This window comes from Neomonachus schauinslandi, chromosome 2 (genome assembly GCF_002201575.2).
Source record: "Neomonachus schauinslandi chromosome 2, ASM220157v2, whole genome shotgun sequence".
Lineage (NCBI taxonomy): Eukaryota > Metazoa > Chordata > Mammalia > Carnivora > Phocidae > Neomonachus > Neomonachus schauinslandi.
In genome coordinates, this window is record NC_058404.1 from 52671287 (window position 1) to 52697992 (window position 26706).

The following is a 26706-nucleotide window of genomic DNA, read 5'->3' on the forward strand; positions in this document are numbered from 1 at the left end:
ATGCTACTTCAAAATTGTGCTCAATAAAGAGGGAAGACAAACAAAGAATATTCATAACACATCCATCAGATTAAAAGAATAATGAAATGAACACCCAGTGCAGCCCCTCTGACCTTCAGGAGAAGTGACCATTGTCCCCCCAAGTCCATCCCTCACCGCAGGTCCCTACCCTGAACGTGTTTATCATTCCTGAGCTTTGCTTTTTTGTATCATCACATGTGTACACTCTTAAAGACTGTTTACTTTAATTTTGCCCGTTATGAACTTTCAATCAATCGAATCAAACAGCATGTATTCTTCTGACGGCTTGGTTGTCAGATCTTCGTTATGTCTGTGACCTTCATCAACATCAATGCACGTAGCTAGAGCTCAGGAGCTCCCACAGTGGCGTACGTGGCATTTCCTTGCATGACTGTGCCCCAGTTTGCCTATTTTTCTGTCATTAGTCGTAAGGATGACTTCCACCCTTTACAATACTTATGTATTATTGTAATTTTTGCTGGGAGCATTTTCGTACATGTTTCTGGGTACACACATGCAAAAGTTTCTCTACAGGGTATATACCTAGGGATAGATTTGTTGAGTTTTAAGGAAATGTGCTTTTAAAATTATTTTCCCTAAGAACAAATACCCTTTTGCAGCTTCATCATTTAATGGTGGAGCCAGCATTTGAATCCAGGTGATCTGACTTTCCAACCCCCCCCGCCGGATTCCATAGCTGCCTCTTACATCGCTGGGGCACCCCCACACCCCCCTCCTCTGACCCCGTATATGGTCCAGGGGTCGTGTGAGATGACACTGGTCCCTGAGGAGTTGTGACACCACGTGTACAATTTACCTGTGCAACCTCCTGTTGACAGAGCCGCTCCCTACAAGGCACCCAGCTGACAGGTGCAACAGGTTCCCTGCCCAGCAACGCTGAACTAATGCAGCGTGTGTGTGTGTGTGTGCATGTGCTTGTGTGTATGTGTGTGTTTCTGCTGCAGGTCCTATTTAACCACCTGGCTCCTGCACCTCCGGACACGTGCCTGGACCAAGGTAAGAAGGGGCTGCTTTTGAAGCTGAGGCTCTACAGGCCATCTGCTCTGGGCCCGGGCTGCGTGCAGGCAGAATAGGGGCCCAGTTGGGAGCAGCTTCCTGGAGAGGACAGGGCAGCCCCTTTAGGGTCAGAGAGGAAGAGGCTGTGGGGGCAGGGGGCTGAACCAGGCACAGTGCGGGGTGTGGCCCAGCTCTGCCCCAGGCTTCACCTGCCCCTGCCCATGGGGGCCCCTCCAGGAACCAAGCCCCAGTTCCTGTATCTGAGCCTGGGTGGCTTTCTGGGTTTTGTTTTTCAGAAAAAGGACCTGACAAACTGTAAATGAGACAAAAAGAAAAATATTACAGTAAATACAAACAGCATAAAAACAAACCCAAGTTTTCAAAGATTCTAACTCCCAACCTCAAAGGGCGAGGGCCGACGGGTCTGCATCTTCCCTCCTGCCCTGAGTCTGTTCCGTGTATGGAAGCACCATCTTTCTGCCCACTTCCCCACTTTCAAAAGCTGCCACTGACCTTCTGACTACTCAGGACACCCTCCCTCACCCCCAGTCTCTACTGCCACTCTGGTGGGTAGGACAGTGGGGGATCGCATAATGAGTGATCCTGGCCCTCCTGGGTCAGGGCTTTGGACCTTGGGGTGGGGCGGTGCTCACAGGATGATAGCTTCCTTCAGAACTGGCTTGCAGGAGCACCAGGAGCTCTGCCAGAGCCTGCGTCCCTCATTCCCCCACCCAGCAAGCACTGAGCAAACAGTACCCAGAGCCAAATACTGGGGAGGCTGCAAAATTGAATAAGACGTGGCTCTTCAACCTGAAAGAGCTCAGAGTCTGTCAAACACCCTAGCAAGATGCTGAAACCAGATGAGCTATCTTACCTGGTGTTTCTCATCCTGCTGGGGATGCGGTTAATTACCACAGGGCTTGTCCATCACTTCCTACAAGGGGGATTCACGGCCCCAGCAAGGAAGCCCTGGGGAAAACAAACTAACTGCCTTTGGTGCAATAACTTCAGTCTCAGAACTGGAGGGGGGGGCTGTCATCTATTCCAATCCCCCTTCCCCCCCATGGGGAGGTGACTAGCCGTCACACCACACATAGGTGACAAAGCTGAGTCATCTACTCCCAGGTAAGCTGGGTGGTCTCCAAGTGACTTTTCCAATGGCTCTTGGCTCCCCAGAGCTGTTCAGAAAGGCCTTCCTCACTGGCCGTGGCCGTCCAGATGTCTGCTCCCATGAACAGCAGCAAGTCAGGGGTACCGCCCGCCAGGCGCACTGTGACAGGCCTCGGGCACAGTTACAGGTCAAGGTTACGGCGGCCACGTTCCAAGACAACTAGCCCCTTTGGAATAGATGTGAAGGGGCAGCTGGGAAAGGGGAAGAGAAGGGAAGCTCATGTGCCTTCGAGGCAATAAGGAATCAGCCAACACTCGTTCCCAAACTTGGGAGGGCAGCCATCAGCCCAACGCAGCCAATCTCCCTAGATCTTCGGGCCAGCCACTCCTGGAGAGCGTGGTGCTGGCCAGGCCTTAGAGCCTCGATGTGGAGACCAGAGGGGAAGACAGGATGGGCTTTGTGGGGCAGCCTATCCTTGTTCCCGGCAGCAAGGTCAGGAAGTCCCTCTGCTAGACAGGAGTGTCTTCTGCTGCATCGGTGAGCAAGAAAGCACACCACAGCTTCCCCTCTGTCCCTGCATCCTCCTGACCTCATGGCAACCAGAGATGGCCCACAGCACAGACTTATCCAGCCCCTGCCCTCACTCTGCTGGGCCTGAGCAGTGCCCATCTCTTTCTTGTTCGCTCTAGAGGAGCATTTCGTGGTGGCCCTGTACGACTACAGCTCGGTGAATGACAGGGACCTGCAGATGCTGAAGGGGGAGAAGCTGCAGATACTGAAGGAGTAAGTTTCTGGAATGCGGCTCTGTGGTCAGAGGCCTCTGTGGCTCCCTATCACAGCAGCATGGCCACCCAGCCGTCCAACTCCTCACCTCACCCCACCCCCACCCTCCATGAGTATCTCCTCCATCACTCCACCCCCAGCCCAGTCACCGCCATTTCTTCTTACCTTGACCCAGTCGTCTTCCTTCTATCTACCATTCCAAAGTCTTTCTCACAAGGTGGTTCCCATTCACTGTCTCCTGCCCCACTGTCAAAATCCTACTCCTCCTTCAAAACCCACCTCGAACGTCACCTCCTCCATGAAGCCCTCTTGATGGGGACAGCACTTGCCTGGCAGCCCCGCCACAGCTTTGTGCGTCCCCTTTGCCAGACCAGACCTCGCACAGGATTCTACTCGTGAAATCAACTTTACTTGATTTCCAATGCTCCCTCTCAGAAACTCCTTCAAAGTCTGCTCTCTCTCAAACATCCGGCTTGTTCTGTGGAGCCCTGAGGTTCTGCTTTTGTTCTTGAAGTTCTGTGATGACCTTGAGCCAAAAGCACGAAAGCCCTGACCTTCTGGACATACGTGGGCTGCCCGGCTCCTCCTTTGGGCAACAGCTCTCCTCCTGTCCGGTACCAACTCACTCACTGAACTCTTGATCTGTCCCATTAATCAAGAGGAAGGCTACTCACAGAAGACAGGGGCCCTCTGGGGTGGTCAGGCTGTCTGGACAAACTCTTCCCCTGGAGGCTGCATCATCCCCTTCCTACCTAGACCAGGGGCAGCTTGGGCTGTGAGATGCTCAGCAAGTTAGCAGCCCCCTTACTGAGCAACTCGTACACGTTCCCTCTCATCTGCCCTCCGTGACTGCTCTGCCTCAGGGATGCGATCGAGTGGGGGGAGGGCTGTGAGCGGCCCCCCGAGAGAGGCCCACAGGAGCCACTCTGCCATTTTGGTTTTCCCTCCTCCTCCGTAGAGTTGGAGACTGGTGGTTGGCCAGGTCTCTCATCACTGGAAGAGAAGGCTACGTGCCCAGCAACTTTGTGGCCCGAGTGGAGACCTTGGAAGTGGAAAAGTAGGTGGACACACGGAAGGCCCTTCAAAGCAGAGGCACTCTTGCTGCTTCTGCTCTGGGGTCTACTGGGCAGGGAGGGGTCAGAAGGCTGAAAGCTGAGCCTCTGTGAGCCCAGCGTGGAAGGAACAGGAAAGGGGCACCAACTGGAACTGCGGGGTGGGCTTATCCACCGTCCCAGACGACCTGGTGCTCAGGGAGCCACCCCTCCGTCCTCACTTCACTCTTCCCGTCTGTGAAATGGAGCTGCCCCTCCCCTGGCTCACTTGGAGGGAAACGTCCCTCCTAGCCCATGGCCTTGCAAGCTAACATCGAGGCCTGGTGATCAGCTCCCTCTCCTCCCATGCCTCCAGTGGGCAGGCCTCAGGGGCGCAGACCTCAGGGGGACTCACAGCATGGTGGCTTCATCCAGAATTGGCCTCCAGAGAGCACTACTCCCCAGCATCCTCATAACCCACTTCCACACAGCACCAGTCACTTATTCCCTCCCACAGCACACGCTGAGCAAACAGGACCCAGACTCTGACTCTGTCCTCATACTGAGAAAGCTGTAAGAATGAGTAGGATGTGGCTTTTCCCCTGAAAGAGCTCAGAGTCTACCAAACTCATGAGCAAAGTGCTGGAACCGGGATAGTGGCCTCACCTGGTATCCCCCAGCGATGGTCGCCCTTGGAAGGGTTCTCTGTCTGGCACTCCCAGCCCTGTGCCTCTCCCTGGAACAGCATGTGGGGCCATGGGTTCTTACTTCCACACTGACTGGTCCATGTTTGAGAGGAACATGGCGGGAATCTGTGCTCTGAGAGTCACAGTACTTTGTGGAATTCAGACTCCACCTCAAGGAGGGGGGTGCTCTGAGAGAAAGTGGGTGCCTTTTCCCAGGGTAGAATTAACAAAGGGCACCCCAAAAATGTTCTCAGTTCAAGAAAGCAGTAAGTCCATCTGCTGATGGGAAGTGAAAAGAAAAGGGGGCCCAGGGGCCAAAGGGCATTTCATGAATCAAGGTATGAGGAGTGTTGTTAGTTCAGGGTTAACCTGAAAACAGGAAAACGCTATTTTATTTTTTGAGGGGGGCATACAGCTTAGAAGGGAGGTACAGATAAGAATATTCCGAGAAGCATGACCAGCCTCTGAGGTTTGCCTGCCTTTACCCTTTTCCAGATGGTTCTTTAGATCAATTAGCCGGAAAGATGCTGAGAGGCAGCTTCTGGCTCCAATCAATAAGGCGGGCTCCTTTCTTATCAGAGAGAGTGAAACCAACAAAGGTAAGCATGGCCCCCAGCACACTCTTCCTGTGCAGGCCCCAGGAAGCCCCCTGAGACTGCTTCTGGGAGGGGAATGCCAGCCAGGGGAACCCTGGGTGGCTTCCGGGTCTCCTGTCTCCCTCTCAATTCAGGACCCGCCTGGACAGCCCGTCTAGTGCCCAGTAGCTGAGTGTGAGGCTGTGGCGCCAACAGGTCTCCACTGGCCAGGTTGGAAATGTACAGGGCGCAGGGAGGAGAGGCAGTTGGAGGGCTGCTCCCGCCCAGGCCACCGTGCATCATCTCTGGATCAACGGGGACACCGAGGCTGGCGGGGTCGGAAGAGGGGGCGCGACCCAGAGCCACATTTTGGAATCAAAGGATTTGGGAGCCAATAGACTCCTTAGGGATCATCTCAGCCAGAGGCAATTACAGGAGCCTGGAAGGTGACAGAAGTTTGGAGAATGGCCCATAGCTGGATATGAAAGAAGGGGGGTGGCCGTTGTGGAGAACTGGGAGCACTCATGGATTCAAACCCTCTGACTGAGCAAAACATTTCTGCCGCCGCCGCCCGCAGGCCACCAGGCTTTCTCTTTCTCTTTCGCTTGATTTTCTCTCCTTCTTTCCTTCTTAAAGTTCCTTTGTTTTGACATATAAAACTCATAAAAGCTGCATAAATTATAAGTGAGGGTATAATCAGAGAGTCATAATAGGTAAACACCTATGCAGCCACAAGAGAGCGAACATTCCAGACGTCCACAGCCCCTCTCACTGCTCACTTGTGCCCCTCTCTGACTCAACCTACCCACCCCCCAGAGAGGTCACCGCTATCTCAACATTTAGGGAAATCCTCTTTTCTTTTTTTTTTTTCTTTGTTTTAAAAATTTTATTTATTTATTTGAGAGCGAGAGAGACAGCAAGAGAGGGAACACAAGCAGGAGGAGTGGCAGAGGGAGAAGCAGACTCCCCGCTGAGCAGGGAGCCCGATGCGGGACTTGATCCCAGGATTCTGGGATCATGATCTGAGCCAAAGGCAGACGCTTAACCGACTGAGCCACCCAGGCACCCCAACTTTTAGGGAAATCCTTCCTTGCCACCCATGTTTTATATATTCTTTTTTTTTTTTTTTCAAAGATTTTGTTTATTTGACAGAGACACAGCGAGAGAGGGAATACAAGCAGGGGGAATGGGAGAGGGAGAAGCAGGCTTCCCGCGGAGCAGAGAGCCCAATGCGGGGCTCGATCCCAGGACCCTGGGATCATGACCTGAGCCGAAGGCAGACACTTAACAACTGAGCCACCCAGGCGCCCCTGTTTTATATATTCTTTAGCTTTATGCAAGTGGAATCATACCATTTTTATTTTTGTATGTCTTGTCCCTCCCACTCGACATTGTTTGTGACATTCTATATTAATCTGGTAGACCTGCTGTAATAAAGTACCAGAAACTGGGGGTCTTCACAGAAATGTACTGTGTCACGGTGCTGGAGGCTGGCAGTCCAAGATTGAGGTGGCGGCAGGGTTGGTTTCTTCTGAGGCTTCTCTCCTTGGCTTGCAGATGGCCGCCTTCTCCCTGTGTCCTCACCTGGTCTGTCCTCAGTCTGCATCCTAATCTCCTCTTCTAACAAGGACACCAGTCATATTGGATTAGGCCCCCCCCGCCCCCGATGACTTCAGTAGTTACCTCTTTAAAGCTCTCATCTCCAAATAGAGTCACATTCTGAGGTACTGGAGGTGAGGACTCCAACACAGGAATTTGGGAAGGATACAGTCCAGCCCGTAACAGGTCCCCTCATGTTGTCGGGGAGGACAATAGTCCATTACTTTCACTGCTATACAGAACCCAGCATATGAATATTCTGTAAGCTGTTTCTCCTTTCTAATGTTGGGAGACATGGGCTATTTCCAGCTTGGGGCTGTTATGAACATGCTGCTCCAAACATTATATATGGTACATATTTGCCGTCTTTGGGATGCTGAGCCAATATCCCCATTTGAAAGGTGAGGAAACTGAGTCCCTAAGGGAGGAAGTGACTCCTGTGAGGCCAACAGTGAACAGGGGTCGGAGGGTCAGAGCCCACATCATCTAAGAGGCTGCACAAGCTCTACCTTGTGTCCAGCTAGCCTGTCATGGGCTGGTGGAAGGGAATTTCCCAAGCAATGTGAAGAAAGCCTTTGTTCAACAGGACGTGGCCCATAAAGACTTCTTACATCCTGTGGCCAATTTTTAACTGGAGAGGAGGTGGCGACTGTGACATCAGAGGAGGAAGGGCAGAGACGGTGGCTGTGCTGCAAGTTGGTTCCCTGTGGTTGGGGCAATGAGAGGAGACAGAGGTTCTGCTTAGTGGGAGCACCCCGCCGGCCTTGTCCCTCAGCTCCATCACGGCTTGAGAACTGCAGTGAGTAGAAGCACTAGAACAGCAAAAGTGGGACAAAGAGAGCTGCTCATTACACCCTGGGAGGCTCAGGGGAGATCCCGACGCCTCCCTGCCCTTCAAAGGGTCAGGGTCAGGTAGAGGAGTAGGAGGGGTGCATTGGGAAGTTGGGTGCTCTGTACAGAATTTCTGGAAATGCACCAGTGGATGAATTAAATCTATCTATCTATCTATCTATCTATCTATCTATCTATGTACATATATATATATATATATATATATATATATATATATATGGATATTGCCATATTGCTACTATTCCATTTTAACGGCAAAGCACCTATGACCAAGAAATGATATGGGAATCACTGGAGGTGACATACTTGTTTTGTTTTTATAGAATATTTCAAACATGTACAGAAGTAGAGAGAATAGTATCATGGAACCCCTTGTACCCAACACTCTGCTTTGACGATGATCGCTCAGCCGATCTTGTTTCCTGTGTATCCCCACCCCTACTATGTTGACACAAGTCCCAGAATCATGTGATTTCCCCCTGCACATAATGTCTTAGTCATTGTCTATTGCTAAGGTGCCCTCTGGAGAGAAAGGGACCCCCAACCTGAGGATGGAGGAAGGGGTTCTCTAAAGGTGGGGCTACCCCTCCTGTCCTTGCCCACCCTGGGGAAGCTAGTCCACTCTGGAAATTGGCCAGTTGGAGCCGGGGCTGCAGGACTGCCCCAGCATCACCAAGCCCACACACATGTATACGCACATAGACACCTATGTACACGTGCTCCTCACAACTCCGAAGCAAGTGCCCTCCATCCGCATCTGCAAACCACAGCCGGCAGATGTAAGGCAGGGAAGGAACGCTGCCCTCAGAAGCAGGGGAAATGAATTCTCACCCCGTGTTGCCTCCAGGACGTCACTTAGCCTCTCAAGCCTCCCTTTATTGGTATCTGTGTGAGGACCAACTAGTTTCCCAGTCCTAAAGCAGACAGTTCTGCGGGTTTTAAATCTCAATCTCTGGGAGCCCTGAACCTGCAGCTGATAGGATTTGGAGGTCTCCTTTAAGAAGAATATTAAACTGTGAAAAGAAATGGGGGACAGGCCCTTGGATGAGCCCCTGCAAGCGGGAGGCCCTAAATCGTGAGCTCCCGTAGCAGCATCGTGGGGAGGAGAGGAGGGTCTCCCAGGATTCTTATGATGCCTCCTACACAGGGTACAGTTGAAAAAAAAAAAAAAAGGGGGGGGGGGGGAAGAAAGGCCCTCTTCCTCACTACCGGGGTGGTGTGAGGTTGAATGAACCCACTAGAGCCACTCTCCGGTTTCTTAGATACTGGGACACGGTTGCACTTAACCGGGGCGAGGTGGGGGAGACAGTTTGCAGCGTGCAGGGTGGAGCTGGGGTCGCGGGCGTGGGATGGGCCTAGCGACGGCAAGGTGCACACACTTCTTGCATCCTTTTGCAAGTAGGTGATGAGAGGCACAATAGCTAAGGGAGATGAGAGGGAAAGGTGGTTTGCGATGGAGACAAACGGCACCTCGGAAAAACCAGGCGTGGGCACGCAGATGAAGAGGCGTCCGAGCCTGACACCTAGCGGGGGAGCGTGGTATTATCGCTTACCGCAAATGCGTCCTCAGGGCGGATCGGGAGCCTTCAAGCCTGCCGCTAACCAGCGGGGTGACCCAGAGCAAGGAAGTTCCCCTTCCTGGCCTCAGTTTCCTCATCTTCTAATTAAGAGTGGCGGGCGTGGTATGCAGAGATCTGGACAGAGGCATTTTATAAAAACATCAAATTTGTGGAAAGACTTTTCTCCGGTGGAAACTCTTGCCTCCTAAATTGCTCTTAACCTTTAGCTTCTGCTACCTACGCCTTGTCTGCAGGCAGACAGTGATATACATGACAAGGTGCGAAGATGTGTATGAATTTGGGAAATAAGTTATTCTGTTCTCCTCCATGGACATGAGTGCTTAAATTGGGGATTTGCTATTCTTGTGGGGGGCAGGGCAGCCTTTTCAGTTAGAATGAATGGGTGAATGAATCCATGAATCAATCAATCCTCTAGTTCCTCCAATAACTCTACATTTCTCAATAGTCCATGGCAAAGGGGGTCCCCAAATGACCAGGTCCCCAAGTGGGGGACAGCATGTTTGCTGCGAGAACATCCTGCCCCTGCTCCAGAGTTCCGGGATTCCCTGGCTGAACTTTGGGAGAAACATCAAGGTCTGAGTTGGGTGGAGAGGAATAGGGAAGGCTTTCTGGAGGGTTGAGGTTGAGATGAAAGAAAGGTAACTTATGGTGGAAAGGGTCAAAATGGGGAGCAGAATTTGGGGAGGCTTTGAAATGAAGCCCAAATCCCAATCCTGATTTTCCCTTTGTACACCTTGTGTTTTTATTACTCCTGTAGGTGCCTTTTCCTTGACTGTGAAGGATGTGACCACCCAGGGGGAGATGATCAAACACTACAAGATCCGCTCCCTGGATGAAGGGGGCTATTACATCTCCCCCCGCATCACCTTCCCTACTCTCCAGGCTTTGGTGCAGCATTATTCTCGTAAGAGTGGAGGATGTGTTGGGGGGCGGTGGGGAGAGGAGCCCTTGGATCTATCACTAAGATCTCAAGATCATGTGACTCACTGGTGCCATCTTGGGGGGGGATTATCCCAAGGTTGGGCAAATATCAACATAATGATTCAAAGTTTATGTCTTTAGTCCCTTCTACTGGCTCACTCAGCATGTGACCACTTGGAGAATAACAAGGATTTTCAGTCTTAGAGAGAGCAGGTCAATGGACAGCATGCCTTGCTTTATACAAAATGAATACAAATGGCAGAGAGTGTGTGTGGTATATGTGTACCCAGGCATACGTGTACTTGGACATGGGAGTGTGGTGGGCAAAAACGAGAAGGGGACACTGCTGGGAAGGATATGGTTCCCAAGGGAGAGCTGTGATCCGGTTGCTCTGGTAATCTCCAGCCCCATCTCTTCTTCCCTAATGCAGAGAAAGGGGACGGTTTATGCCAGAGGCTGACCCACCCTTGTGTGAGCCTGGTTCCTCAAAACCCCTGGGCCCAGGATGAATGGGAAATCCCCAGGCAGTCTCTCAAGCTGGTCAGGAAACTCGGGTCTGGGCAGTTTGGCGAAGTCTGGATGGGTGAGTACATGGCGGCCAGGAGCCTTTCTCTCCCTGCCCTGCGTCCTGAAGCACAGAAGGCTCGGGATATGCACAGTGCGTTGTGCTTCCCCCAAGAGCTTATTCGGGAGAAGGGCCAGAGGCGATGGTACCCATTTTAACCAACTGAGCCACCCAGGCGCCCTGATGGTACCCATTTTACAGATGAGGTAATGAAGGCAAGCCTAGAACATTGGAGTGACTTGCCCTCACTTGTTAGGACACCACGGTGGTGCAGTAGGAGTAGACTCCAGCTCTCCCAACACCTTAGTTGCTTCCCTCCCTCACTCTTCACCACCCAGGGCTAGCCTGCCATGGACTAGTGTGTGAACTTGAACATCTGGCTAACTCCTCTTAGCTTTGGTTTGCCAGATGAAATGACCTGTTAAACATGGTCAGCAGTGACCCGGGAGCTCTAGGACTCTAATAATAGACCAAGCCCCTGCTTGTAGAGGGGTGACTAGCCAAGTCATTTAACTCCCAGGTCCCTGTATGTGTAGCTGACGACCACTCTCCTGCTCACCAAGGGCACTATCAGACTATAAAAAGCAGTGCTCTATTTTATCCCTGGAATGGTCCATATCTCTGGGGCATGATATCAAGGTCGGATCCTGCTGCATCCCCAAACCCTCCAGCACCCGGGACGGATACCCGAAGCACCTGTAGCAGGAGCCCCGCGTAGGTCCTTGCGAAGCTCCCCTGAGAAGGGCGAGTCCAATTATGATTTATCTTTTACCTTTCATGTGGGTGGGGGACTTGATGGAGGGAGGGGAGAATGTGGAAGTACAGTGGGAAAGGAGCATCGCAGGGCACAGAAAGGAGGGAAGGAGGTCTGCAAGCCACCTCTGCCTCCAAGTGTTGCCACGGGCTGGGATGCCCATTTCCAGACTGAAGCTATCATGTGGTAGAAAAGACTCATGTCGGGAAAGGGGGCAGGCTATAGGGAGGGCAGAAGGGACACAACATAGACCCGGTGCAGGGGCGAGGAGGTAAAATGGCCCCCCTCCAGGCAAGGAAGTTCCTCAACTTCCTGAGGCTCCGGACGAGCACAGGGGGCTGAGACAGGCTGGCATCCTGCAAGGGAAGCCAGCTCATCTGTTACCTGCAGGAGCTGTACATTTGAGCCCAGAGCTCCTTCTTGGGGGGGGCGGGGGCCAGCTCTGGCCTCAGTCCTCCACCTATAGAATAAGGATGGCTTCTGCAAGCTGATGTACATTGTAGTGAAGAGATCACCTTCCGCAGCGTCTGGGTCTTCTGAATGGCTTCTGTATTCTCTCCCCGACCCGGGCTCAGGTTATTACAAGAACAACATGAAAGTGGCCATCAAGACCTTAAAGGAGGGAACCATGTCTCCGGAGGCCTTCCTGGCAGAGGCCAACCTGATGAAAACTCTCCAGCATGAGAGGCTTGTTCGTCTCTATGCCGTGGTCACCAAGGAACCCATTTACATCGTGACAGAGTACATGGCCAGAGGTGGTGCCCTGTGTGGGGTTGCATCGTCAGACAGGGGCAGGGAGGGGCGGGGTCCAGGCTTGGGGGACCCAGAAGACTGAGGCTGATCTGCTGCAGTGGGTCTGCCGGTCAGGGGACCTCCATGGGGGAATCACTGGGCCATGGGCTGCATCAATTAGCCAACGTCTTATAGATCTAAGGTATTCCACGTGCTGGGGGGCAGGCAGGAAGGATGGTGAGAAACAGGATGGGTCCATGGTTCTTACAGAGCTGTGTCCCCCATTCAGACACACTTCAGGCAACATTTTTGGAGGGCATCTCCTGTGCCCAGAACTGTTGGATGCCCACTAGGGAGGGCAGAGCATTGCCAAGAGTGGTCGACTGGGCGTCCAGAGATGGGTTCTGGTCCCAGTTCTGCCACTCACTAGCCGTGGACCTCTGACAACCATAACTGACAGCATGGGTGAAAAGAGAGGTCAGGCCAGCTGGCTGTGGAGGTCCACGGGGGCGGGGGAGGAGGGGCAAGGTCTCATGGGGCAGTGGGCCGGAAGTTAGCCTGTGACCTCTTTCCCACCCCTCCTGTGACTCTGATTGCCCACTCCTTCCTGTAGGATCCTAACCTGCCATGTTAACCTAGCTCCTTAGAAATCATCTTGAAGGGGCCCCCCATTGAGCTGGGAGCACAGTAGCTCCCCTGCTCACCTCAGCCCCACCTCAGGTGACCATCCCTCCCAGCCCTTAGATGCCATGGCGGAGCTGCATTTGTCCCCAGCACCAAACCCCAGGAGGCAGATCTCTCCATTCTGGCATTTTCTTGCACCCTTGGTCCTCAGAGGCAGAATCTCTGCCAACAAAGGGTGAAGGGGACAAGAAGACCCTTTGGAACGTCATGCCAGGAATAGGCACTAAACTTATGGTCAGAAGAGCAGGTTCTGCTCCTGGCTCCCTGGCTGGGTGGCTCTGAACGTGGCTGGAACAGACCTTCCTCTGTGCAGCTGGGAGCACAGTACCTGCCTCCTGGGATGCTCTGACGCCCGAGACTAGAATTTCTGTAAAGCAGAAAGCGCTCTGCAGCTGTGGGGGTTTTTATTCTCTGTGTGCAAGAGATCTGACAGGGTGCCCCATGCTTCCTGACGCCAGGTGGGGAGCGGCCCCCACTTGGGAGAGACGGGCACAGCCAGGCTTGTATCATTTTGCAGAAGAGCAGATGCAACTTCTCCTTCCTTAGGATGCTTACTGGATTTCCTGAAGACGGATGAAGGTAGCAGATTGTCCCTCCCCAGACTGATCGACATGTCAGCCCAGGTTTGTGAGCTATCAAGTACAGCGGAGCCCCAGAGTAATGACCCCAGGGGCCCTCTCCTCTGTGCCCTGTGGCTTCACAAAATTGGCTATTCAGAGGTTGTATCCATTCAATTTAGGTTGGGCTGGGAAGGACAGAAACCCCAAAGTAATAATGGTTTAAATTTGTAAACATCCAGAGGTGGTCTGTGTGGGGGCAGGTAGGTGGGTCTTTCCCTCAAAGACACAGGGACCCACATTTCTTGCACCTGCTGGGCACTTAGCATGCTATCTTCTTGCCCAAGATGTCTGCTCACACTTTACCATCTTGTCCTCTTCTCAACTGGCAGGAAGAAATAAGAGAGAAGAAAGCCCACCTTCTTCCCTCTAGAGACATGTCCCTGAAGTCACCTACTATCCTTGCTTTAACATTTCCCCCCCCCCCCCCGCTCCCCCAACCATGTCTCCTGGCCAAACCTAGCCCGCAAGGGAGGTTAGGAAATGTAGTCTTTATTCTGGGCCGTCGGGATGGAATGAGGTGAGTCCTAGTACTCAGGAAGAGAGGGAGAACGGACAGTGTGGGAAACCCAGAGAGTTCACTTGAATTCCATGCAACAGTGTAGACGGGTGTTCTGTTGTGACCACCTTTCTTCCTCAGATTGTGCCCAGAAATGCCTTCTCTAGCAGGTGAATCGCAATCCAGACTTCATGAGGTGAAGAGCGAAATGGAGAGGGGGGATCGTTCCTCCCCGGGGATGTTAGCTGAGGGTTCTAACTGGCAGGAAACACACATCTGGTGGCCCTGAGTGTGTGTGTCTGTTAGGACTGGGACTCTCAGCAGAAAAGCTCTGGTCTGTGGTCAGCCGGTGAGGCAGAGAAAGGCACACACATCCGCCTGCAGAGAGGAAACCTCCCCCTCAGCCCACACCACCCCATCCCCACCTTGGCTGGTATTATCTGTTATTAGTATCCGTGCAGGAACTGATGTCATGATGCCCTTTTTCCACTGAGATAAGCGCACATGGGTTTGAGCAGGCTGCTGAGTGGTCTCGGAAAATTAACGCTGGTAACCAGTTTCAAACCACGTAACGGTGATAAGCGTGTCCACCCCTTCTTTCTTTCTTTCTTTGCCTTTTCTCACTCTCCTCTGTCTCTTTCTGCATCCCTGGGGAAATCGGGTCCCCCAGGGGCAAAGGATGTGAAAAGCCACCGGCATTTACACCTAGACATAGCCAAGAATCTAAGGGTTAGGAAACCAGAAAATCAGAACCTTCCAAGTGAACAGCTTCTAAACCACATTCTAATCATGCGAGGGTCTCACCATGCACACGTGTGGACACACACGCAGTACCCTTCTGGGCGCTCCCTTTCCTGCTTTGCAGGATGAGATGCAAATCTCCCCTACAACCATAACCCGTGTGCCCTACTTTGCAGCCCCACAGCAGCCCCCAAATGTCCTGTCACACCCATGAGCCCTCGCTCAGGCTGCCCTCTCCGTCCAGAACGCCTGGGCAAAATCCTGGCATTTCATCCGGCAAAATCCTCATCAACCTTCAAGACCCGAGATAAATTCAATTCAAATTTCCCTGGATGGGAAAGTGGCAGAGAGCACTTAGTGCACGAGTTTCTGTTAGCATTGTGCGTGGTGTGGTCCTCTTGAAAGCACGTCGGGGTCCCTTTTCTTTTTGGTGGTATTTCTAGTACTGCTCAGTACATATTTGTTAATGGCAGGAGTACTAGTAAATGCTATCCAGATCCAAGATACTTGGTATTCAGCTTTCTAGTCCCCAGAGTAGCATACCAATAAATGTATATTGATGCAACGATTTAGCAAAGGAATAACTAAATGACTAAGTGAATGGACTCATGAATAAACCAGTGCAGATGGACACATACGGAGAAGTGGGATGAATTTCAGTGCTGCCTTTTTGTCATTGCTGGTCTGAGGAGGTACATTAGCATCCTATTCTCTGCCTCGATTTCTGCATCCATCAACCGGGAGTGCCGTGAATAAAGCCCGGTGCTGGCGATCGGACAGAAACAGAAACGGCCTCTGGGCCACAGGGATTCTGCACCTGCCCTCTGAGTGCCTGCCTCAGGCAGCGCTGGGTCAGGCCCTCGGCCTCCCATGTGGTATAGCGCCCACTTCAACTCCGCACCCTGGAGACCCCTTTCTTCATGTTGCAGGTCAGGACAGGGACCCCTCTGGGAGCTTAAGCAGCTCCAATCCAAGGCTCCCTGCTCCAGAACAGTGCTTCCGACTGGGCGAGGAGTTAAAATCCTTCCCTTCCTTCCTTCCCTGCCCTCCTCTTCCCCTGCCCCTTGAGAGACCTTCTTCTCCTGCTTTCATTCTGCTGCCTTCCTCCCGGGCACACACTTGGAAGGAGACAGGGGTGGGTGAGGAGGGGTTCAGGCAGCTCTGGCCCTGACACCAGCATCTCTGCTTTTCTGGGCTCTTCGAGGGCTGGGGTGCATGGCTTGTTCAGCTGAGGAGCAGTGGAAGCTGGTTTTCCTCTCTACTCAGGAACATGCTCCTTCCCCAGCAGCACCCTCCACCCGCTATGCACCTGCCAACAAACACGAGCATAAACACAAACACAGACCCCCAAGTGTTCCTGCCCTTTCCGGGCTGTGAGGGGGTGAAGCCTGGCCCCCCAGATAGGTGGGCAGCGTCCTTCCTCTCCTCACTGGGGCTGTGCAGGGAACGCTGGGTGGGTTCGATCCTTGCTTGGAGGTCCCTACGCTGTCCTTCACTGTGTGGCCTCTTCCCTCAGATTGCCGAAGGAATGGCGTATATTGAGCAAATGAATTCAATCCACCGCGACCTGAGGGCAGCCAACATCTTGGTGTCTGAGACCTTGTGCTGTAAGATTGCTGACTTCGGCTTGGCCCGCATCATTGACAGTGAATACACCGCCCAAGAAGGTGAGCGGAGACCTTGGGCCTTACCTTCCCCAACCCCTCAAACCCCCTTGGACTTCTCCTTGCTGGTCCAGAGCAGAGCCCTGTGTGAAGAGATCTGAGAGCTTTGTGGTTTTCCCAATTCTGGCCTTACTCCCAGGTAGACCAGCATTTCCCTAAAGGTGCTCTGCAGAGTACTAGTGCCCGATGAGGAATGGCTTTGTGATGGAGTAGGTTTGGAGATGCTGCATAGTCTGTTCAGGCCCCCTTTGGAGATTCCTGGTGCACGCCAACATATTAAAGGCACTGAGAAGTCCTGCAGCAAAGAAACAGTGTACATTTGCTTCACCTGGTCTCTCCCAAACTAATTTGAGCCCAAGGTACTTTTTCTACTTAGCTTCTATTAGCCTCCCACGGAACTAGGGTTTCACAGAACACACTTTGGAAAACACTTTTCTGAAGCATGAGCAGCAAAAGCTTATACCCGAATTAGGGTTTCCACAGAGCACTCTGCTTTCCTGTGTTGGTATAACTGAGGTAAAAAAAAATCCTCTTCACGAGAGGATTTGAAATGGCAAATACATGTCTCAAGTAAGCTAGCCAGCAATATTAGCTGAGCATATTAATCAGTTGGAACAGGAGAAGGATCCATGGGGCTTGTGCCCTGAGGAAAGTTCCGGCTGGCTGGGGAGATCAAGAAAGCAGGGCAAGGAAGGAGGTAATCCAGTGCTGAGCTGTATGCCGTCTACTCTGAATGCTGACCAGGGCTGCAGGCATCCACGGGGCTTCATGGGACAGCGGCATTGGAATTCCCTCCTCACTGTGACCCTAGATGGTCCATGAGTCCTATGTCATCATTTCTATCTTGCAGGTAGGGATTAACTGAGACAGGGACAAGTTAAGGTGACTTGCTCAAGCCATGGATTCCTGTTGTTAAACACGTGAGGTGGAACATGACCCTTCTGTCCCAGGTGGAAACACATGTGGGTTGCCCTGTGAAGCCCACTGAGCCAAGACCCAAACAGGGTGACAGAGGTTGTGTCTTGTTCTGTGGACCCCTAGTGTCTAAACCTGCCTGCTCCCGTGCCCTAGTGGGTCTCAGTGGGTCTCTGGGAGCATCTCTGTTGTGTAGAGTGGTCCAAGCCCTGCAAAAGGGGGGAGGGACTGGTGCATAGGGACAGGCAGTCATGGCCTCACAATGCTGCTCTTGGCTTTTCTCACAGGAGCCAAGTTCCCCATCAAGTGGACTGCCCCAGAGGCCATCCATTTTGGGGTGTTCACCATCAAAGCAGACGTGTGGTCATTTGGAATCCTCCTGATGGAAATCGTCACTTATGGGCGTGTACCCTACCCAGGTAGGTGGCTAGAGGGGCTCCCTGCCTTCCAGAAATGGCTGCGATGACAGATAGCCCATCCTTGGTGCCTGGGGCTGTCCACATCCATACCAGAATGGGGTCCCCGCAGTCAGAACAGAGACCCGTGTATGCCACTCTGGGGACAGAGGCTCCGCCCCCTTCCTCAACATTGCTTTTGGCAACAGGGCTGTGCCCCCTTCATTCAGCAGAGGTCAGTAAACCCCCAAACCAGGAATTAAGTGAAGGTCAGTGTCTGAACTCAAGTTTACTCCAAACTGGTTTGTTCTCACTTGAGGACAGGTTGTCTCTCCCTTGGCCTTCCACCTGGGGTGTACTCCGGGAAGCCCTATCCTGACTGTGCAGTTTCCCAGCCCCCCGGCCCAGCCCCCGAAGGGCTTGGGCAGCTCAGCAGCCTGCAGCAAGCGGTGTCCCTCCGCTGGCTGGTGCGTCTTCACGGAGCACCTGCCCAGTGAGGGACGGGCTTCGGCTGTGTGCCCATCGCCGATAAGCAAGACAGGGTCCCACACACGGAGGAACTGCCCCACACTAAGGAGACCATCCCCAGCCTCAGGGATGTTTCTCTGGCACAGCCAGGCAGCGCAGTGACCTGCGAGGGAGGAGGCTGCGGTCTGTGCCTCACGGGCCCCGGCCGCCCCTCAGCCGCGCTCTGTGTCCCCTCGGCCTGCAGGAATGAGCAACCCCGAGGTCATCCGCAGCGTGGAGCGCGGCTACCGCATGCCGCGCCCCGACTCGTGCCCGCCCGAGCTGTACCACGGCGTCATCGCCGAGTGCTGGCGGAACCGGCCGGAGGAGCGGCCCACCTTCGAGTTCCTGCAGTCGGTGCTCGAGGACTTCCACACGGCCACCGAGCAGCAGTACGAGCTGCAACCCTAGGCCCTGGTGCGGGGACACGGGTCTGGCACCCTTGGGGCCCGGGGGGTCATTTGGGGGCTCGCACCCGTGGCCCAACCTGTAACGGACCAGGCATGTTCACCTCGCAGCTTTTATTCCAGCCCCAGCCAGCCTGGAAAGGCACGGAGGAATTGGTACGCCCATTTCTCAGATGAGGAAAGTAGAGGTAGAGGCGGCCTGAGCGGTCGCTCACACAGCATGGACTCCGGACATCCAATTGCAGCCCCACCCTTCTCTGGCTGTGTGACCTTGGGTGAGTCAGTTGTCCTCTCTGTTCCTCCGCTGTCTCATTGGTACAGTGGGGAAGAACCATAATAGTACCTACCTCGTATGTTCCTCAAGAGGATTATATTAGTTAACCCCAGTAAGATGTTCAGAATAGCGCCTGGCACACTGTTAAATGTTTGGCATCCTGTAAGACTCCCCTGTGCTGGCGCCAAAAGCGAGAAGCGAAGTCGGCTACCGGTGGCTGGGAGTCCCGCTGCTCTGACCTGCGCCGTCGCACCCCTTTCTGCTAGCCCAGAAGCCGGACTGGGTCCTCCGAGACCTCCGCCCAGAGAAGCGTCCACCTGCCCTCATCTTGATTGCGCTCCAACACGTTGGGGACTTTTCCGTAATAAAGTCACGAGATGTCGTTACTGGTGACAAGCCTGGACCTCGCTACGTGACACAGGTGGTTTGCCTGAGTGGCACAGCGAGGGACTCGCGGATCGGTGGAAGCCGAGACTCGCACCCCGAGGACAACGCCGCAGACCGAACGGTCATTGCCTTTTAAAAGGGGAGGCTTGAGCAGGGCCAGCAGGTGGCGCCCTCACCTCAGAAATCCTTGGGTTCCAGGTCTGAGTCGGGGACTCTTTGCTCAGCAAAATGCCCCAACTGTCCGTGGGAGCCGTGCTTGTTGGGGGTGCGTGCACAGGGGAACAAGTGCCCTGGGCTCCCAGTCTTGCGACCATGCTCATCAACGATGTGTGGACAATGATGAGATGGTAACGCCAAAAAAACGTTCAAGCCTTTGCACTGTTCAGGAGGCTCGCTATTTGTCACAGGTTTTTTGGTTTGTTTTATTTATAATAGATTTATTATAATAGGTTATTATTAAATAGATTTATTATAATAGATTTTTCTGAGCATTTAGGTTTACGAAAAACAAGCGGAAAGTACAAAGAATGTCCATTTACCCCCACCCCCACCCCTCAATTTCCCCTTTTATTAGCATCTTGCAATAGTGTGGTACATTTGTTACAATTGATGAGCCAAATTGACCCATTATTGTTAGCTAAAGCCTGTAGTTTACATTAGGCTTCGCTCTTTGTGTTATGTTGCATAGGTTTGGACAAATATATAATGACTTGCCTCCAGCATTACACTATCATACAGAAGAGTTTTGATGCCCTAAAGATCCCTTGTGCTTCAATTCACCCCTCCTTCCCTCCCTTTGAACCCCTGGCCATCAACTTGCCATGTTTTAACTCCTTTGATCCTGGTAACCCAAGGAGGCAGGAATATTACAGTGCTGTGTACAGAGGAAGAAAGACAGGCACAAAGAGTTTGGGTAGTATTCCTAAGTCACACTGCTCATTAATGGGGGGCTGGGGATGTGGACCCAAGCACAGCTGCTAGACTGTGGAGGCAGAGTAATGGCGGGGAGCTGCTGGGCTGGGAGAAGCTCACAGCGGGGGCTGCCTCTGCAGGGGAACGGGAGTGACTGGGCAAAGAAAAAATACATGTCCGTACAGTCCTTATGATTTCCAGAGCACATTCCCATACTATCTATAGATTCACAAACAGCTCTGGGAAGGCATCACCATTGTTACTATGCCTCTACTCCTTTCCAGAAGTAAATGACAGAGACTCCACATCACAAAGCTTGTCCAGAGGCTTTCAGCGGGCCAGGGCTGGACCCCAGATTTGAACCCATTCTTTGCCGCCAGCCCCTTGCCATAAACAACTATGTAGGCGAGCAGGACACTCTCACGAGCAGGGGGTGCTGGCCCAGGTCAGGCAGGCTCACCGAGCAAGTCTCAGGTGGAGCCGTGTGTGTGTGTGTGTGTGTGTGTGTGTGTGTGTGTAGCGGGCAACGTGGTCAGATTGGGGCTTGGACAGATCTCCCCTAGGCAGTCCAGGGTTCAGGAGGTAGAGGGCTCTAGGGACAGGGAACCCTGTCCTCGGGGCAGTGAGGGTCCCCAGAGAATTGCCTCTGACCTCCCCAGGAACCTAGGGCTCTTCGGGGGAAGTGGCTGCTGAGTCTTTCCGAAAAAAATTTGCAGCTCAGCCTCCCCCACTCTGGAGGAGGTCTAGTGCCTACACCCCCATCTCCCCAGAATCTCTGTGGATTGGGGCTGTCAGGCCCAGACCCTGGGATGAGGGGGCATGGCTGGAGGGAACTAAGCTGGAATTCAGGGCACCAGAGAGTGGACAGCCCCTGTAGAGGGGAGGGCACCAGACAGAGACAGATCTGAGCCCATAGGGCCCACAGAGGAGCAGGGCGCTGAGAGGACCTAAGGATGCCTTTGGAGGTAGGACTGGAAGGAGCTCGTATAAGCAGGATAGGAAATGAGTCCCTCCTTCCCGCTTAACAGCCTGGACCTACGGCCTGGCACCACCTCCCTGCCTCTCATGGCCCCTGTGAACTGGTTTCCAGCCACTTGGGCCCCAGCTGTCCACGAGCTGCAAGGCCAGGGGCTGGCTCGTCACCTCCCTGGACCCCACTGCCTTCCCATAAAGATGAAGGGGGAGGGGCGTCTCCCAGTGCCTTGTAACTGCACTGTTTCTAAAAATCACTTCAGCTCCTTGTTTTGAAAGACAGGTTTCTTGGGGTGCCTGGGTGGCTCAATTGGTTAAGCGCCCGACTCTTGGTTTCAGCTTAGGTCATGATCTCATGGGTTATGGGATCCAGCCCTGTGTTGGGCTCCATGCTCAGCAGGGAGTCTGCTTGAGATTCTCTCTCCCTGCCCCCCCCCCACGTGCTCTCTCTCTCGCTCTCAAATCAATAAATCCTTGAAAAAATAAATAAAAGACAGGCTTCTAGTCTCTCTCTGAGATTCTGATCCAGCAGGTCGAAGGTAGGATCTGGAAACCCCATCTTTCCTATAGTTTCAACCCTGGCTACAGTTCAAATGATGGCGCGTGGACGTTGGGCCATGACAGGGAGGTGGGCACATCTAAAAATACCAGTGCCAGGACTCCAGGCGGGGCCCGACCATCGGCACATTTTAGATGTCCCCAGCTGGTACTAGAGTTCAGCCAGGATTGGGAACCACTGGGCTGGGCTGCGTGGGGTCTGGAAGTACCTCTCCCAGGAGGGCAGGTTGCAACGCACCTGGGGTTCCAAGTCTGATGCTCAGGTCCTGCACTTGCAGGACGAGCTCACGTCTGTGGCTTTTCCCAGTTCTCTATGCAAGCTCTAACCTGCAGAAACTAGAAAAGAAGCCCGCAAGCCCAGCACCTTCTCCGATGCACATTGTCAGGCGCACAGAGGTCTCCTGGGGGTGAGGCTGGAGCCGGACCTTGAGGGACCAGGGAGACTTTTCCCCACCAGGAGGTGCACTTGCCTCAGGGGTGCCAGGAACTGAGCCTGAGTGCCCCGGGGCCGGGGGGGGGGGGGGGGGGGTTTCGTTAGGAATGGAGATCCTTTTATAAAGGACAGGAAGCCTTTCAATTCCCAGCCAGAAAGTGAAGGGTGAGAGGATGTGGAGAGAGATACAGCATGACCGAGAACAGAGATAGAGACAGAGAGAGACAAGACAGACAGAATCAGAGACACAGAGAGAGCATGAACGGCAAAGGCGACATTTCCTGCTCTGGGAATTTGTCTTCCGAGGGGGAAGGCAGCTCACTCAGGGCTGTGGAGGCCATATTCTCCCGCCAGGATCTGCACGTGGGAGGAGATGAGAGGGAGGGCCCAGGCCCAAGACATCTGATCGCTGCCCTCCACCCAGAGCTCTGCTGAGGAGCACACCCAACCTTGAACCCAGACGTCTTCCCACCTGTGATGGAGACCGTGCCTTCCCTTCCCTCTCCCTGCACAGAGCCAAGACACACGTGCAGCGCTGTTGCAAAAAGAATGGCTAGATCTTTGGGGTTACAGAGACCTGGGTTCAAATCCAAGCACTTCCTTTCCCAGGATGTGTGACCTTGGACCCTTGGCTTGATTTCTCTGAGCCTCAGTTTCTTCATCTATAAAATAGACATGAAATAAAAACACCCAAAATAGGGGCGCTTGGGTGGCTCCGTGGATTGAGCTTTGGACTCTTGATTTTGTCTCAGGTCGTGATCAGGTTGTGGGATGGAGCCTGGCATTGGACTCCGCAAGCTTAGTGCAGAATTTGCTTGAGAGTCTCCTTCCCTCTCCCTCTTTCCCTCCCCGCTCCCAGCTCACATTCTAAATAAATAAATAGATAATCTTTTTTTTTTTTTTTTTAAGGATTTTACTTATTTATTTGACAGAGAGAGACACAGCGAGAGAGGGAACACAAGCAGGGGGAGTGGGAGAGGGAGAAGCAGGCTCCCCGCGGAGCAGGGAGCCCGATGCGGGGCTCGATCCCAGGACCCTGGGATCATGACCTGAGCCGAAGGCAGACGCTTAACCGACTGAGCCACCCAGGTGCCCCAATAAATAATCTTTTTAAAAAAACACCTAAAATATAGGCTTGTTTCGAGGTTTAGACAAAATAGTACAAGCGAGGCATTTATCCCACTGCCTGTCTTCCGGTAAACGCGCAGAAATGTTAGCTCTTATTATTATTCGGATAGCTCCCCGAAGAAAGGCCTTTAAAGATGCTGACACACAACCTCCACCACCTTCCTTACCTGGGTGTTTCCCCTGTCCTCTGTGATCTGTCTCCAGGCTTGGGCTTCTAACACCACCAGTGTTTTGTTTTCCATTTGTTGCTGTGGTTTTTCTTCATCTACTTTCCTACCCCTCCCACCCTCGAGGCAGCACTGCAAAAAGAGCACCCAGAATTTGAAGTCAAGGACTTAGGCATCGCCGGCCCTTTCCAGCAGTGCAACCTCGGGTAAATAACTCAAGTTCTCTGAGCTTCAACTTCCTTGTCTGTGAACAGGGAAGAACAATGACTGCCTTGCAGGGTTGTTTTAAGGATTTAAAGAGTCCCTTAAAAATGGAAGGGTAGATCCGGCTGCCATAACGAGTACTGCAGACTGGGGGACTTCAACCAGAGAAATGTATTTTCTCATAGCTTTGGAGACAGGAACTCTCAGATCAAAGTGTCAGCAGGATTGTTTCTCCTGAGGCCTCTCTCCTTGGCTCACAGATGGCCACCATCTCCCTGTGTCCTCACATGGCCTTCCCTGTGTGTGTCTGTGTCCTAATCTCCCCTTCTTCTAGGGACAGCAGTGAGACTAGAGTCCACCCCAATGAACATATTTAATTTAATCCCTTCTTTAGAGGCCCTATCCCCAAATACAGTCACATCCTAAAGTACCGGGGGTTCGGGCTTCAGCATAGGAATTTGGGGGAAACACAGTCCAACCCATCACAAATAGTAACACATAAAGGTAATAATTACTTCTTCTTCTGAATCTTCTGCTACCCCTACCCAGTAGTAGGCACAAAGTAGGTGTTAGTGTATCCTTATGACTGACTAGTTTCAGAAACAAGAATATTTGGTATGCTACAAATAAGTAAGATCCACAGCTAAGCTGGAATACCAGTGGGCCAGCTTTGTTTTTTTAAGGTTTTATTTTTCAGTAATCTCTCCACACAACGTGGGGCTCAAACTCACAACCCGAGATCAAGAGTCTCTCGCTCTACTGACTGAGCCAGCCAGGCGCCCCAGCAGAGGACCAGCTTCCAGCAAACTCATCTATGATGGTCCAGATGTACACAGAAGATAAAGCTGTCTTTAATGATTTATTTTATAAAAGTTTCCACCGCATTTTCCTTTAAGTACTTTAAAAGTAGTATTCGATGTTCCTGAGGCCTCACGTTGCCTTTGGTTTTAGTTTTAACTGTGGTTAAATACCCATAGCATAAAGTGTACCTACCACCCTCGGCACTTTTTAAGTGTATTGTTTGGCCGTGTCCAGTATACTGGCATTGCTGTGCAAACATCCATACCATCCATCTCCAGAACTCGTTCATCTTCCAAACTGAAACTCTGTCCCCCCGAACACCAATTCCCCACTCCCCCTCCCCCAGTCCCTGGCAGCCCCCATTCTACTTCCTGTCTCTGGGGATTTGCCTGCTCTAAATACCTCATGTAAGTGGACTCATACAGCATGTGTCCTTTTGTGTCCGCATATTTCACTTCGCATGGTGCCCTCCAGGTTCATCCGTACTGTAGTCTGTGTCAGAATTCCCTCCTATTTTAAGGCTGAATAAGATTCCACAATGTGTTGTCTATATTGCATGTTGTTTATCCATTCATCTGTTGAGGGACACTTGGGTTGTTCCTACCTTTTGGCTGTGATGAATAATGCTGTTATGAACATGGGTGTACAAATATCTCTTCAAGATTCAAGCCTGGGGGCACCTGGGTGTCTCAGTCAGCATCTGCCTTTGGCTCAGGTCATGATCCTAGAGTGCTGGGATCGAGCCCTGCGACAGGCTCCCTGCTCAGCAGGGAGTCTGCGTCTCCCTCTGAGCCTCTCGCATCTCATGCTCTCTCTCTCTTACTCTTTCTCAAATAAATAAATAAAATCTTAAAAAAAAAAAAAAAAAGATTCAAGCCTGGACCATAGAGTAGTTCTATTTTCATTTTCTTTCTTTTTTTTTTTTTAGAGAGAGAACACATGTGCACAAGCTGGGGGCGGGGTGGGCAGAGGGAGAGAGAGTCTTAAGCAGACTCCCCACTGAGCATGGAGCCCCATGTGGGGCTCCGTCCCAGGACCCTGAGATCACGACCTGAGCCAAAATCAAGAGCCAGATGCTTAAACGACTGAGCCACCCAGGCGCCCCCATTTTTAATTTTTTAAGGAGCCGCCATACTGTTTGCTCAGCAGTGGCCCTGCTGTGCGTCCCCAGCGGCAGTGCCCAAGGGTTCCGATTCTGGCACACTGGTGTCTTCTGCTTGTTTTGACCTAGCCCTCCTACTGGGTGTGAGGTGGGTAGTGTCATTTAACAGCAATAACCCAACTTCCTTCGACTCTGGGCCCCACAGAACCTCAGTCCTCTTTGACATACCCTCAGGTGACTCTGAGTTTCTTGGGGGTAGGTCGTTCCCTCAGGTGTGCCCAGGACAAACCGCTCCAGGCCGGGGCCTCTGCTGTCTCCCACGGCGCACTGGGGCCCAGGGGCCTGCGCGGGCCCGGCTGAGAGGTCCCAGCGGGGCGGAGGTCCCGGGGCGGGAACAGGCCTCTATTCTGAGGAAAGAGCGTCTGGGCTTCGCCCGCCAAGGAGTCCACCCAACACCACCTCAGGGTGGCCTGGACTTGCCCAGGGCTCTCACCAGCCGTCCCAGGTGGGCCTGCACCCTGGCGGACACACGCTCAGGTGTCCACAGGGCTTCGCGGCACGCACAGCATCTCTGTCATCACTGGAAAGAAGCATGTCCAGTTTGGGGCACTCAGCTGTAGGGGAGGGAGCAAAAGGCAGCGGCCACCGTGACCCCAGGCAGATCAGGGGAGGCGACAGACGCCTGGACCTCCAACAGGCTTGCGGTGAGCCCTGTGGCCAAGCTGAGCTCTTTAATTCTTCTGGAATAGACAGCCAACCTTGGTACCATGTTTAGAATCTTAGAGAGGTGAACAAAAGCTTCATGATCAGTCAACATTTATTGATTCTAAAGCGCCATCACAACCTGAAAAGGTAGGTCCTATGATCCTCATTTTGTACATGACAGAACTGGGCACAGAGAGGTAAGTAACTGGCCCGAGGACACACAGCTGTTAAGTGGTGGAGTGAGGACTCAGTACTCAACCATCCTTCCAGAAAGAATCTGGTAAAGATGTTCCAAGCTGGGCTCCCAGGAGCCTTGGGGATCTATGGTGGGATGACGGAAGTAGGAAGCTCACAGTAGGATGGAGGTGGGAGTTGAGAAGGCCCCACCCACCCACTTTGGGCACCGA

The 26706-nt window shown here is 52.7% G+C and overlaps 1 protein-coding gene across 1 annotated transcript in view; it reads left to right on the forward strand.

Annotated features, from left to right (window-relative positions):
* The window catches only part of BLK (BLK proto-oncogene, Src family tyrosine kinase), a 68121-nt gene extending 49461 nt beyond the window's left edge, over positions 1-18660 (forward strand). Inside the window, exons 3-13 of the mRNA XM_021698849.1 lie at positions 987-1038; positions 2839-2932; positions 3891-3989; positions 5145-5248; positions 10013-10159; positions 10607-10759; positions 12071-12250; positions 13458-13534; positions 16285-16435; positions 17635-17766; positions 18455-18660. Coding sequence (XP_021554524.1) covers positions 987-1038; positions 2839-2932; positions 3891-3989; positions 5145-5248; positions 10013-10159; positions 10607-10759; positions 12071-12250; positions 13458-13534; positions 16285-16435; positions 17635-17766; positions 18455-18660 — 1395 coding nt within the window. The remainder of the gene's footprint in view (positions 1-986; positions 1039-2838; positions 2933-3890; positions 3990-5144; positions 5249-10012; positions 10160-10606; positions 10760-12070; positions 12251-13457; positions 13535-16284; positions 16436-17634; positions 17767-18454) is intronic.
* The last annotated feature ends 8046 nt before the right edge of the window (positions 18661-26706 follow it).